This window comes from Pteronotus mesoamericanus, unplaced genomic scaffold, assembly GCF_021234165.1.
Source record: "Pteronotus mesoamericanus isolate MK-2021 breed Mesoamerican mustached bat unplaced genomic scaffold, CSHL_Meso_final contig_26, whole genome shotgun sequence".
NCBI classification, from domain to species: domain Eukaryota; kingdom Metazoa; phylum Chordata; class Mammalia; order Chiroptera; family Mormoopidae; genus Pteronotus; species Pteronotus mesoamericanus.
In genome coordinates, this window is record NW_026555109.1 from 3,972,121 (window position 1) to 3,987,648 (window position 15,528).

Genomic DNA, 15,528 nt, shown 5'->3' on the forward strand with positions numbered 1-15,528 from the left:
GATTCCTGAACCAAATTTCCTCATTGAGAAACAAGATATATACTAAATTTTCATGTCAATCTTATCCAAGGTGGTATTTGTATATCTATAAAATTTTATTACAAGTCAGATTCAAATCAATATGAGGCCAAAGTTTAATTTAGTGGAGATTCATGTAAAATTCCTTACTCAGAGTTTGTAGTTTTATGTGTTATAAAACATACTTACATGGAAATAATTTTTATTCGGCTTTTGTCTCTGCAACGTGAAGGCATTAAGTGGATATATTTTTTCTATGCTGAATTTTCTAATGTGGTTCATTACAATTCTAGTTTATTATCTATCCTAATGTGTCTATAAATTAATGTTTTATTATGACTTATCAAAATTGATTATTTAAATAACATTTACATACTCCTTTATACTATATATAATAATAGAATTCCCCTTCAGTCACTGTAATATATATGTGTTTGAACTTACTATAGCTCAGTCTTTTTTTATATTAATTAATTTATTTTTTCAAATACATTTGTCTCTGCCTACCCCCCACCACTTTCCCTTGCCCCCTCCCACCCTCCCTCCCTCCCTCCCTCCTTGAGCTCTTCCCCTTTGGTTTTGTCCATGAGTCCTTGCTATATGTTCCTTGACTTTCCCGCTCAGTCTTGAACAAACATTACTCTTAATACTTTTATTTACAAATTTTTTTTTAACGATTTGGGTCTAACTGATATGACATTGTTAAATCCTCAGGCCATGGTAAGTGTGACTGTGGAAAGTGCAAATGTGACAAAGGATGGTCTGGGGAAGCTTGCCAGTACCCAACTCATTGTGACCTGACAAAGAAAAAAAGTAACCAGATGTGCAAGAATTCTCAAGATATCATCTGCTCTAATGCAGGTAAGAATTTCATCCTACAAAGCTTCTTAAATGAAATAATCCAAGTTTTGTTTTTAATGGAAGTACATAGACATTGAGAAATGCTGAACCTTTGAATGAGACTACTTTTGAATAATTTTTTAGAAGTGAAATGCAGATCTATCAACAGAAAAAAAATGTCATCTTGCTAAGACTAAAAAGTTTGATATTCTCCAGCTATTCCAAATGCCTCCTTCAAGTATGAGATTTACTAGAAACAACATCCTAATAACATTTGATATAAATTGTAAGCCCTGATTTTGAATGCTGAATTAAATCTTTGGAAAAGAATTTATATAAACGGACTTAATAGTTTCTGTTATAGATCAAGGATACTTTGAATTTATACCTTAGTATCAAATAGAACCAAACCTTTTTAATTAAACAGAAGTTTCAGATGCATGATGTGCATGATGTGAAACTCATTAAAGAATATAGGAATATAGTGACAGCAAGATTTTTTGTTTGAACCAAATATTTTTATATCTCACAGAAATCATTTAAAAATATTTTTAAGAAATTTACAGAGAAGCTGTTAAAATTAACTACCAAAACCCTATTAGTATTATGCTAACTGAAGTAAGCCAGGCAGAGAAAAGACAAATACTGTAAGATTGTATCTATAAGTGGAACCTAATGAAAAAAACAAACAAGAAAATAGAGCCAGGCACATGGGAATAAGGAACAAACTGACAGTGACCAGGGTGGTAGGGGCAGGGGGAAAATGGGAGAAAGAAAGGGAAAGGTCAAGTCAAGGAACATTTATAAAGAACCCATGGACATGGACAATACGGTGGGGATTGACTGTGGGAGCAGGATGGGGTGGAGGGCAGTGGAAAGCAACAAAGGGTGGAAAAATTGGGACAACTGTAATTGAACAGCAATAAAATAAATAATTAATAAATATATACATACATACATGCCAGCCACAGTTTTAGTTTCAGTGATTTTCAGCCAATATTGTTATAATTAAATACTCTTTTAACATTTGGGCACATGGTGCCTCAAAGTCAGCTTTTCTTAACCTGCTTGAACTTGAGACTGCTCCTGTCCTAAACTGGAGGCTGTGATTTAGTTGCTTTAGGGTGTGGTCTGGACTATAGTGGGTTTTTAAAGCTCTTTGTGAAATTCTTATGCTGATCAAGGGGTGTGAGCCATTGCTCTCTCTGCTATAGGCAAAAACTTGACTACTTGAATGAATATATTCCCTGCTGAAGCTTATTTTGTTGGTGGAGTCCTACAATCAGAGCTAAGACCTTTCCACAGACTTTGTGACAAATTTCTCTGTGCAGACAAAATGCAGTGAGGTTGTTTTGCTAGTGGAAATCAAAGCCATACGCAGTGCAGGGAGGAAGTGGACCAAGGAGGGACCTTGACAAATGGCCTCAGTGGCCAGGTCACTTTCTGTGTTTACTGATATTCTTGTTTCTTTCAGCACTTCAGGCTTTCCTTTCTTTCAGCAGGATTTTTACTTCCAGTTTATAATACCCACCCTTCCAAATGTGCTTGCACACACACATTCCATCCCCCAACACCCTCTTTGGTTTTGAAAACTTCCTGCTTTCCAAACTTTGTTAAGTAATAAAATTTGAATTTTGTTTGTTTTTTGTTCTTTATTTTTGGATTTGTTTTTTTCTTTTTATTTTTTATAAAGACTATGCTTTTTTATTTTTTAAAATTTATTTATCTTTAGACAGAGCAGGAGAGAGGGAGAAAAAGAAGGGGAGAAACATCAATGTGTGAGAAAAACATTGATTGGTTTCCTCTCACAGGCCCCCAGCTGGCAACTTTACCTGCAACCCAGGCATGTGCCCTAACCAGAATAGAACCAGCAATCTTTAGATTTGTGGGATGAAGCCCAGTCCCCTGAGCCACACCAATCATGGCTATTTTTTTGGATTTGTTTACTTATTTATTTTCTTTCCAAATTAAATTCAGGGTATTTTTTAAATAATACATTAATAACAAATATGTTTTAGTTTAGGAATCCAAAGATGTTTCAACATAAGATATCTGAACACGTGATTCACTCCATTAAGATATCTATATGGAGAAAACTTAGAGGATTATTTTGATAGATGAAAACATTTAACAAGGTAGAAAACATATTTCTCAGATATCTGCACCCCTATATTTGTAACATCAATATAATACTTTTATGTAATCTACCATTCATATTCCAGGTTTTTCAATTGACCCAACAATGTACTTTAATAACTTCTACCCCAAGCCCCTATCTTGTATAGGATCCAGTCTAGGGGCAGTGTTATGTTTAGTTGTCATCTCTCTTTAGCCTCCTTTAATCTGGACAATTGCTACAGACAATGGAATTGTTTCATTGATGATTTTGAAGAAAATTTTCCCCAACTTCTTTTTAAATAGAATTTAATTCCTTTTGGCTTGGTGTGATGAGTCCTCATGATTGGATTCATGTTATACATTCTCAGCTGAAATATTAGATAGATGATTATGTGTTCTCAGGATCTGTAATCGGAAAGTACATGATATCTGTGCGCTGTCACTGGGGAGGTTAATTTTGATCACCTGGTTGAGATGTTGTCTGCTGTCTGAGCTCTGTAATTACTGACAATTACATTGTCAGAAATAAGCAGTCTGTGGGGAAACACTTTGAAGTCATAAGATATCCCAATTCATGAAATATCCCAATTTACCATCCATGGGTGACTCTTACCTGGTCTGGAGGTGTTTACAATTATTAATGAAGATTGATCATATCCAAATTACATTATTCCTTCCATATTTACCAGTTTGTACTCAATATTCTTCCACAAATGAGAGTCTCCTTTCATCTACTAATTATTCATTTGCTTAGTTAACTATTATCAAACTAAGATCACAATTCTTATCATTTCAATGATTTATTATTCATTACAGTATGTAATTGTCTGGTGCTCAGAATATCCCAGATTAGACTATCAGAGCCTCTTCAAACTAGCTTCTCTGTCCTAATGACATATCTCCATTGTTTTGTTTTGTTTTATCAGTTATTTACTTTCAGACATAATAAAATATTTCATAGTCACATTGCTCCTGCCCTGCAACAGCTTAGAGTCAACCATTTTTCTAAAGAACCTGGTTTCATTTAGTGAAGAATGGGATTAGAATAAAAATTGTGAACACTAGAAATGTTTATATCTACTGGGGCTTGCCCTTTCTGCCAACAAGCTAGAGATTACATGCATAAATATATATATGTACATATATATACAAATGCATATATATACATGCACATATATATGCATGTACATACACACACATAATAATATTTTAAAGTCATGACTTTTCACCAATATTTCCAACTCCAGTCTATTCCCACAAAGTTATTTCTTGTTTTTCCTCTTCCATATTTGGATATATTCTTCCACGGTGAGAACTTACTCTGTCTCCAACATTAACATATTTATTCATTTGCTCAATATTGTACTACATCTGAAATTGATTTTTGAATTGCTTCATACATACCACTGTATAAAAAAATGCTATAAAATATCTCATGATCTGCAGTCTACCCCTCTGTCATTTTTACCCCACCTCAATTATTCCCAACATTGGGGTATGTAGTCAAATACTGTATTCACAACTTACTTGAATTTCTCCCCCCATCTACCTTTTACTGTTGTTATGATACTTGTTTGAGATGTAATTAAGCTTATTTCATATCACTTTCAGTTTTAGGAGTTTTTCCCTTCTATGTCCACTGATTTTATTTTATTTTTTAAGACATGGAACATTAACATGTTTTCAAAAGTCCAAACTTTGCAAAAAAGGTTCCTCAGTGAATCATTAATCTCTTCCTTAAACTTTTCATCCTGCTTCCCCTCTTATCTTAGGTAATTAGTCTTTATTGCTTTCTGCTTTATCTGCTTATGTGCTTATTTTTGGTAAAGATAAATATATATGTGTTATTATTTTTCAGTTTTTCAGTTTTTCTCATGTAAAAGGTAGCATGCTATAAGTGTTCTTTCGCACTATGCCTTTGCCACTCAACATTACATCCTGGATTTCACTCCATTTTAGTACAAAGAAACCTTCCTCGTTCTTTTTTCAAATTCATAAGACTCAATTCTATATAGGTGACATAACGATCAATTTCATATGCTTGGGTATTTAGGCATTTCCACTATTTTGAAATTATAAATATTAAGGCATGAATAAATTGGTATTTTCATATTTTTGGAGATGTGTCTTCAAGGCAATCTCACTAGAGATGAGATTTTGGGCCATAAGGTAAATTCATGCTCAGTATTACATTTAATCTTTTTTGTTCTCTCGCACTTTCAGTCTAAGCCTTTCAAGTTTACTTTGACAATCTCACTCTAACCTTTTTCTTTTAATATTTATTTCTAATAACCTAGTTCAGGACCACTCCCCAAAACTGCATTAGTCTATGAATTTTCTCTACTAATATTTTCTACTAATATTTCTACTAATATTTGTGCAAGTGTGGTTTGCTGGAAGTAGTTTGGAGCAGAAGGGGAAAAAGAGGTAAATGGAGTGAGACATAAGACTTAAGGGCAGACTGACATGGAGCTGGTGACTAAGAGAGTTCCCAAGTCCCCTGACTCTGCAGGGGCCCAGAAAGTCATGCACAGTTGCAGGGTAAAATAGAGCTTGATGTCAACGCACAGGTGTATAGGCTGATGTTCAAGACTGGGAAGTCATCCTAGAGAGAGACAGCTATATTAGTCAGAATGATAAGCCAGAGCTAAATTAATCTAACATAAAGCAGAAGACCAATCCTAGAAACTGAGCTAACTGGAAACCAAGAAAGAGAAGCGGTATGACATAGCATGAACACAGAAGTCTGGCACTTTTGCCTGGGCTTCCATATGCCATTTTTTGGAGCTTTGATTGTGAATTGGTGGGTGAGACAGGAAGTCTCTGAGCTCTTCTAAACTTCCCACATCAGCCAGGAATGGTTCTAATGTGTAGATGGGAGTGAGCCTGCCCGTGGGAGATGTCAGTGAGAATTTATAGAATTCAGAGACAGAGACTATTTCTTCTCATCTTTCCTGAAAATAAATACTACACATAGTCCTAACTATGTTACACTTATTCCCAAACCATGAAGGCTTGAGGTATTTCAATAGATATATTCTGTTACCCCAGTCATGTGCAATTTACTATTATCAATATTCTTGATCCTCTACTATCTGCCTTCAACCTACCTGTTTCTCCAAACTCAGGCCAGATGATTCATTGTTCTTTAATCCTTCATATATATTAGCTTCCTCAAGCTTTTTCCTCTACATTGCAAGTCTTTTCTTCACCTTCAGTTGTTGAAATTATATGTATCATGTGCCAACTATAGAACTTATTTATTGTGCCTCTCCTTCTTCACAGAACCAGACGAAGATTGAGATTTATACTTTATATGGAGCATTAGTCACAAACCTATTACAAATGCCTTTGCATCATCTGAGACATACATACACACACAGGGATGACAAAAGCGGGCTTACAGTTGTGGGTACATGAAATAATTTATTATTGTATTATTATTTGATTATCATATTATTTATTTGTATTACAACTGTAAGCCTACTTTTGCTCATGCTCTGGTTAAGTCATTGAGCGTCTGGCTCTTTCTTTCTGGTCTAGGGTTTACTTAGTTTTAATTTTATTTTTCTTTTTATCTCCTATAGCACCTACTAGTTTGTCAATAATATAATAGGCAACAAGAAAATTTAACAAATGCATATATGGATGATTGAGAGACAGAATGAATAAATGTGAAAGTGTAAAAGAAGTGCTATAGGAGAAACTTGGTTTTTCTTGCTGATGTAATAAAGAATTACAGATCAGCAAGTCTATGTATGAGCAAGGTTTTTTAGTGCTATGGTCTCATAGAAGAGAACTGGCCTTGCTGAGGTAGGGGTTAAAAGACATAGGTTCAAGGCAGGGCAGGACAAAGCAAGAGCAAGGGTGGCAAGAGCATGGGTGGCAAAAGCATTAGGTCCTTTGTCCTCAAAACTTATATTGTTGGTGGGATATGGAGAAGGAGTTATGCTGTGACCAGCACCGAGTGGAGGTCCCTGAGTGGGGGTGACAGGAGATTGAGAAGGACACAACACAAACAGATTAAGGAAAAGCAGGGTCCAGGTGGAGCATTGTCCTTGGGTGGAGAAACAATGACCCTGAATACGATCTCCGCATTTATTTTATGGGAGTTGGTTAGATGAAGCTCACAGACATTTTTCAGACTCAGGACACATTGCGGAAAAAGATTGTACCATTCCCAAGCTACCTAAATGATAAAATATGTCTTCTGCTAAGGTTACAGTCACATTCAACTGAAACTTGTGGTTAACTGTTTACTTCTCAACTCCCCTGGGTTTGGCTGCTGTCAGCTGCTGGCTTGCTCTGCTTTGCAGATACAAGCAGTCAAGTGTGGCTTTGCCAAGCACTTAATCTGAGTTTTTGAAGTCAGCCTTTACTGTCCTCCACAGAGTTACACATTGATTGCTGGGTAAATGTGGTGCCAACTGCCCCCGAAGGGATGTGACTACCCCAATGTAGGTATGTGTGGGGGTCTGTTAGTCCAAATTCTTATCTTGCTCCAGACTGTGTTTGGTCACTTTGTTGTAAAACAAATCCATGACAAGAGGCAGTTAATTAAAGTTGAGGCAGTTACCCAAACATATTTATGGGCCCTTTCTGTAAACACTAAAGACTCCCTTATAAAGCAGAAGTGAGCAGAGGTGAGCAATTCACCAAATTTGCTTTACAAGCTTCTTTTTTGGGCACTGTAAACCCATTCCTCTTCCCCTTTCTAGACTTTGAGATGAATACACAGTTTCAAAAGCTTTCTTACCCAGATAGTGGAAATGATACATTGCATTTCAAGGACTCCCCTCCTCCCATGTTAACATGGTATTTTATACGATGTTGGAACACTTGGAAATACTATTGCACCAGGGAATATTATTGAACCAGGCTCAGGGCTGCTGAGTTAGTGTTTGAGATCTGTCTCCCTCCTCTTCTCAGTCTTGGTTTACTATCTATCCTACCTAATAGAAAGGAGATAAATTAAAGAAAAATTGAGATGAGGCACTACTATGAATTATAGCATTAGATTTGAAATGAACTTTTGTAAATTATATAGTTCTCAGAAAACACTAGAAAATGAGTTTTAAAAAGTAAAATTCACATTTGCATTCTCAGGAAAGAAAAAAACTCAATTTCTGCAAAATCATCCATTTATATGTGACAGTGCACAAAAAAAGTCTTACAGGTAATAGCAAATTAAAAGTGACTGAGGTAACAGAATCATGCAGAAAGTATGCAAACAAGATATTGTGAGGTCCCTAAATATAAAATGTCTGGAGAAGTATTTGGGAATATGACTAATATACGAGGTATCTTAATGGGAGAAGAGGAAGAACTCAAAGTTTTCTGCGAACCTCCTATATACTAGACATAGTAGTGTTTTTAGAAAGATGACTGGGTGATATATTTATCTTTTAGTCCTCACAGCAGCTCTATGAGGTAGATATTATTTGTAGATAAGGAATTTTAAAGTTATAAATGAAAATAATGACCTCTAAAAAGTATAGCTAGTGGGGAGTACAACCTGAATTTGATTACAACTCTACGTTAGTCCTAAATCCATGCTCTTTCCAGTAGGTCACATATAGAATCTCCAATATCCACTAACTCAAGTCAAAAATCAGTGTTATCTTTGGTTCCTCCTTATTCTTCACCAAGTCATACCAAATCAGTCACCAAGTTTTGTCTATTCTTCAAGAAAAAAAAAAAAAGATCCAGTTGTTTCTTTCTAAACTCACTGTCATCACCCTGATCAGCCTCTATCTTCTTTCCTGCAAACAGATGTAACAACCATTTCTTCATATTCACTTTTTCCTTATTTTAGTTTATTCTTCATGTGACAACTAAATTAACCTGATAAAAATACATAAATGATCACATGACTCCATTGCTGAAAGTATTTATATGGCTTCTCATTATTCTTGGATTTCAGTTGGAAAGTTTTAACATGACCTATAAGACTTCCATAAACTGCATCTTTAGTTACCTCATTCTCTTAATGCTACTTTTCACATCATTGTCTGTACTCAAGCTGTATTCTTTTTTTTCCCGTATTTCCTTTTTCACCACAAGTCTTTACTGTCATCTTTGCTGAAAGTAGGCCTCTTCACCATCTCTCATGTCTCTTAGCTTTTTTCTTTTAGCTTGGTTTTCAGTTCTCAGGGACCCAATCTTTGACCTTCTTGTCTCAGTTAAGTCACCTTGCTATGTATTTATGCAACACTTTGCATTTCTCCATTTATTTTTTCACATTGACTTCTGCTCATATAAAACTCTGAGAGGACGATTTGCCTGAATTTATTTCCTGTTGTATTTCTAGAGTTTACAGTGGTGTCTTGTGAGTGGTAAAGTCTCGATTAATTCATGTTAAATGTTGTGATGATCATTACAAATTGAAAAATAAATATTAAAAATGAAGTTACTCAAATGAACATTCCACCTTTCAATATCATTTAAATGCTATTTTATTGTCAGTGAAATCACTCCCATTGAGGAGGTAGTCAAATCCTCAAACTTGGCTGAGTATGTGATATATGACAGACCAGATGACTCCAGTGTTACTCTATTGCCCTGAGCTGCCCTATGGTTTTGAAGAAGTCCTAGATCTCTATGCCTAAGAAAACCCTCTCTGGTCCTTTGTCAGTAGAATTAGTTTAACACTCTGGATATGAAGTTATTAGGGACATCTACATTTTTCATTTATGCATTTGATAGAGAATTCCATAAATGTTTAATATATAAAGAGTATGCTCAAATATTGTGCAAAACATTGAGTAAGTTCTGCTGAGTAAGATAAGCAAGGTTACTTCCCTCACAAAGTTTAGAATTTGCTGCTTTACTCTACTTTAGAGACTGGTATAATCAGAAGGTATTAATGTATGCATTGATTGGGTGGACATGTATAAGGCAGTTTTGCACTTAGGAGGCCAGGTTTACATCTATGAAACTATAGAAGTCAATCATAATAGCTGTGCTAGAAAAGATAATTTCTGTGTTACAATAATCTCAAGAAAGAATGTCTTGTTATCTATCTCATCATACCCACAGAAGTACATAATTTAAATGTTAAGTAGGTTTGACTTTTCTCTGTAAAAGAGGTTAAAATTCACTAATTATTTATATGCAATTGATGATTTTTCTTTGTTTTTGTGGTTTAGGTACATGTCAGTGTGGCAGGTGTAAGTGTGATAATTCAGATGGAAATGGACTTGTTTATGGTAAATTTTGTGAGTGTGATGACAGAGAATGCATAGATGATGAAACAGAAGAAATATGTGGAGGTATGTGTATTAACTTTGCAGAAATTAATAAAATACTTAATTTTTCATCTGTTTCACTGTATTTTTAACTCTCTATAAATTTCTGTACTAGTTTACTAATTTAGTCTGAACCTATTTGGAAAAAAAATTATATAAGGAAATTTAGACTGAAGCATTCAGAGTAACTTGTGCTTTTTAAATGCAAAATCAGATTATTGCCAAATAGAGCCAGGCGACATGGCAAGCAGTCATTTTACATAGTTCCGAAGTGGTCTTAGTTGGACTTCATCTTGTCTGCTCACTTTAATGGCTTTTATTGCCTCTTTTCTTCTAATCTTTTAATTGCATATTTTAATTTGATTCTCTCTTCCCTTTCAAATTATAAGCTTTTAAATAGTCTCATGTCTTATTGGGGGCATGAGACCAATAGGACTATTAGCTTAGAATTTATTCACTGCCCCCCGCAACACATACACTTAGATAACAGTTTTTCGTGATCTTTTCTATGTACCATCATTACTAAAGTCGTTTTTTTTTCTGTTTTACTAGTGATTACATACTTTCTAGTGCCACGCACCGCAATATGTCCTTCACATTCATTAAGTAACTTAACCCAGGTTCATTTCTGCAATTCTAGTGGAATTTTTACTCCTGTCTGTCTGAAACCAAAGACTGTTCTCTTGACCCCTTACTAAAGAGAACTGTGTCACTGCTCGGGAGTATGGAGCTCCATGAGGAGATCTCCTCCTTCCCATCTGTAGTGTCCCTTTTGTTCTGCTCCCTTTGTGCAAGCATGTTCCCAGAGCTTCAGTTTGCAACTGTGACTGACACAGGAGAGGGGAAGAGAGAGCAGTGAGAATCCCTTTAGTGTAAGTAAATTCTTCTCTGCTGATTATATTCCGTTTTATTCTGGGATCATCTTTCCATTGATAAGCAATTGTTAACTTCATTTGTGTCTGACAAGATTCCAGTCCATGGAATCTTATCCTGTATGCAGAATAGGTAATTTCAGAAAAGTATTTTCCTTGGAAGGATCAGGAACAAACGGGGCCAGGAGGAACCAGAGGACCATAGAGAAAGTGTCAATAACATATGACAAAATGTCCCTTTGTTTACAAAAACAAATTATAGCTTCAATCCCTGTGGTCATCCAGTTACTCTTATTTTAGGTCTGTTTGGTTCTTTCTCTCTCGTTTCCTTCATGAACAACCTACCAGGGTAAAACAAACTAATGCCTTCTTTTTTTTTAAGCCAGTGATCTAAGCTTAAATATTCCTAAAGGGCTCAATCCAAAATAATTAGAACAATTAGATAAATCTACCAACAAATATTATGTATTTGTCCTCCTGGTGTTTCATTTCCAAACACTGCAGGTCAAAAAAGAAGAGGAAGAGAACATGTTTGGGACTAATGTCTGATGCAGACCACTAATACAAAGTCTATTTGTATATGTAAATGTAAACATTTAACTAGAAACAACACAATAGAAAATGTTTAATTCTCAACCTTTCGCTTAGACTTCCATTTGTTTGAGGCTTGAGCAATTTCATGGTGCAAAGTCTCTGACCACAGACATCAGCTCTCTGTAAACATCCTCTGGGGGTGACTTTGACTGGGTTTGTAAATCTTGCCACCTGTCATTCACATGAAACCAGTCTGTTCCAAGGTGATTCTACAGCCCATCAGTGAAACAATTCAAAATGAGATTTTCTTGCTTCATCACTTTACACAAAGCAAAGAATGGTGCTTATTGTTTGGAATATGTGCTGTCCTGAAGCTTATATTTTATCTCATTTATTCAGATGTGCCTTGTTACAATATTTTCATTTGAGTTATGAGGATATCTGCCTAATCTTCCATATGTGCAGAGTGTAGCTTTACATAATTTTTCTTTTCTTTTTCACCTCTACCTCAATGGTATTTTTAGTAAAGCTCTAATTTAATACTGACATTTATAGTATACAAAGAATTTGGATGTGCAGAATGTAGATTTATGATGAATTGTTAATGTCAAGGTAACCCTTGAATATGTAGCACCTTGCATAAATTTCCTGAAATTGCAGGGGAAATAAATTCTGGTTTATGAAGTTAATCAAGTTTTTTAAAAAAAACTAACTCATAGGAAAAGCTTTTAGTAGTTCACAGTTGTCTTGCTTTTTTACAGTATAATTCTCAAGTTTCTGAGGCTTGTGATATAGCACTGTAATGTGATATTTTGTGTGCGTACATACAGAGATATTTTTAAGCTCATAAATAAAATGTATGATATATACATATGTTATCATTATAATATGTAACTATAAATATAAATGTATAGCTTGATAGCCTTTATATGGGCCTAAGTGAATAATTTTAAATTAAAGTTGTTTTAGAAATGACTTTATTTAATGTATTCTCCAATTACTAATTATTTAGACAGAAAACATGACATTGTATGCATGGGTCCCTGTCTCTCTTTATATCTTATTACAGTACTGGTTCTCTTCATCTCTTGGTCTTCCTCTGTGTCTCTCTGATGTGTGTCAGCATGAAAAAAGTCTCATCTGATGGACAAGAGTAGCATAAGAAACCCTACTGATACTCTTGTCATTGGCCAGGAATGCCATAGTGTTTAGAAAGAAAAATAGCCTCACAATCAGTTTCCCATGGACCTCTGGGATTATGGCTCAGGAGAAGGAAGGGGAGTACAAACACTTTAGCCGTAGACTCTGATAACAAATATTCCTATAAGACAGAAAAAAATAGACTAAAAAGCAAAGTTCAGTGTGACCCTAGTTTTTATCATATTTCCAAGAACAAGAAACACATATGTGCTTAGATGGGATAACTACAAAAAGGGAGGACATAAGAAGTGATTTAGAGTTACCATCTTTTGGGAATTTGTAAAAGAATTGCCAGATATGGATGGAGAAATTAATGATGTGGTGAAGCATTACTGATTTCTGGGACATAAGCACACATGATTAGGGTAATGATTTGAAAGGGTGTGATGGTATAAGGGCACAAAATGATAGGGTGCCTTTACCTGGTGTTTGTATCCAGTTCACAAATACAATGAGAATTTGACTATGATACCCAGGATCCATGATATTTCTTTGGTCTAAATGAGTACTAAACATTAGTTTAGTTGAAAATCTCTTTTCCACATGGTGGAACAAAACAGCCTGTGGGATACAGTTGAATGAAAAGATGGAACATTTCCTCTGGTTTAAGAAATGGTTCAGCCATTAACAATGTGTATCTAAGTAAATACACACCATTGGTTTCTCAGTACTTAATTTCAAATAAAATATTTTAATAACTAATTCAAGAAGTGCCATTACAGTACTTAAATATATTTGAATTTGATGAATACATTTGAGATTGGAATGTAATAGACTTCCACAGAATTTCATATCATTTGTTTAAAATTCTTTCCTTTTTAATTAGGTACTTGGCTAGGACAAATTAGAGGATACTTTGACTTGCTTAATGTGTGTAATTATGTAAGCATTAGCACATCTGTAACATTTTGGGGACAAGCTACATAATTTAATTAGAAACAATGAGTGAAAAGTATATTATTTTGGAAGGTAAAAATGATCATAAAGGGATAGAAAGTTAATTCTGTTTTTAAAGTTGCTTTTTTCCTCACTATATAAAATTCATTTTGGGTAAAGGCCATGGAAAGTGTTACTGTGGAAACTGTTATTGCGAGGCTGGTTGGCATGGAGATAAATGCGAATTCCAGTGCGATATCACCCCCTGGGAGAGCAAGCGAAGATGCACATCTCCAGATGGCAAAATCTGCAGTAACAGAGGTGTGTCATTCATACACATTACTATATAATGGAGAGGGAAACAAAGCTCTTAATTGTTAGCACTCTTCTCTGTATTTCCTTCTGTGTTGAGGAAGTCATCTTCTATAATCATTGGTTTTGATGAAAAATCAATGTTTACTATACTAATAATTTTCTCTTTCTTGTTTTTTTTAATTGAGTGGAAAACAGAAAAATAAGAAAGTTACTGTCATTATTTAAGCTTCACTCAGTAAATAGTTAACACAGAGACTGTAATTTCTTTGGCGGCCATCCAGAAATAGCACAGTACAGCTAAAAGGCAATTCTCATAGATTCTTCTATTAAACTAACAGAACCATCTACAGCATGAGCATCTAATTATCCAGACGACATTAAAAAAAACAAAAACCTCTCTTCTTAATTATGAGTAAGCTGAAGACTTGGTTGAAATACAGAATTGATATAGAGTTATTTAATTTTTATACACAGTAATAAAAATGTCATATTGATCACAGCATATTTGTATGAGTCAAAAGCATATGAAATTTAGACTGGCCTTAGACATGAATTAAAAAAAAATTACTATTTCTAAAATATAATTTAAAGTGAGTCAACTGTTTATATCAAATCAAATAGTTTTGAACAATTCTTAAAAATCCTTAGAAGTTGTTTATATTGCTTTGTCAGCTGTACCAGTGGATAAAAAGAACCGTGCTAAATTGTTCTTTGCCTACCTGATGCTATAAATATAATAAGTGGCCATATTTCCTTCTATACAAATATATAAAGCTGGAAAATATTTTTATCATTTCTATAAATGAATGATGTATTTTAATAAGTAATGCTTCTGGGGAAAACCCTAACACACAACCAATTTTCTCCTTTTAAAGATTGACATAAATTAATAAAATGTGCCACATATCTATAAATAGAGAAAAGAAAGAAAAAAAGCCTAAACTTGGAACAAATATCATTAAGATTTTTTTTAATTTAATTCGTACAGAATAGATCTGACTGTATATCATACAAAATCACTTTATGTTTTTCCTTTAATATACAAAAGGACATGTTTCTGCTTCAGTTCTTTTATTCACTAGGGTCAGTAGTTTCCATAATGATGTAAGTATATGAAGCTTGAACTGTGCAACTGTGGGAAATAACAATTAACATGTTGAAAAGAGAGGAGAGATCTGATTGGGTTGTGGATCAGGTCCTGATTCTGCAGCAGGGATACGCGGGCTCTGTGAGACAGATGTCTTTCAGAAACACATTACTTGCCAACTTTCCATGTCTCACCTCCTGGTTTCCCCCTTCCCTATGCTCAAAGTCATCTGATTTGGAGATCTGGCAGAAACAGAACAAGAAGCAACATGTCTAAATGAGGCTGGTAGCTAGTGAGACATGTGAAGGCAGGCCAGGGGCCAGCATGGCAATGAGTTCCTTTTCTCAGAGGGTACTACTGTTCACGTCCAGCCCAGAACTCTCTGTATCAATATTTCCCAAGAGAGAGACATTAATCCTGC

The 15,528-nt window shown here is 34.8% G+C and overlaps 1 protein-coding gene across 1 annotated transcript in view; it reads left to right on the forward strand.

The window, feature by feature from the left end:
• ITGBL1 (integrin subunit beta like 1) overlaps positions 1-15,528 on the forward strand; it is a 254,481-nt gene that overhangs the window by 107,681 nt on the left and 131,272 nt on the right. Inside the window, exons 2-4 of the mRNA XM_054574359.1 lie at positions 733-879; positions 10,125-10,247; positions 13,886-14,026. Coding sequence (XP_054430334.1) covers positions 840-879; positions 10,125-10,247; positions 13,886-14,026 — 304 coding nt within the window. The 5' untranslated portion in view covers positions 733-839. The remainder of the gene's footprint in view (positions 1-732; positions 880-10,124; positions 10,248-13,885; positions 14,027-15,528) is intronic.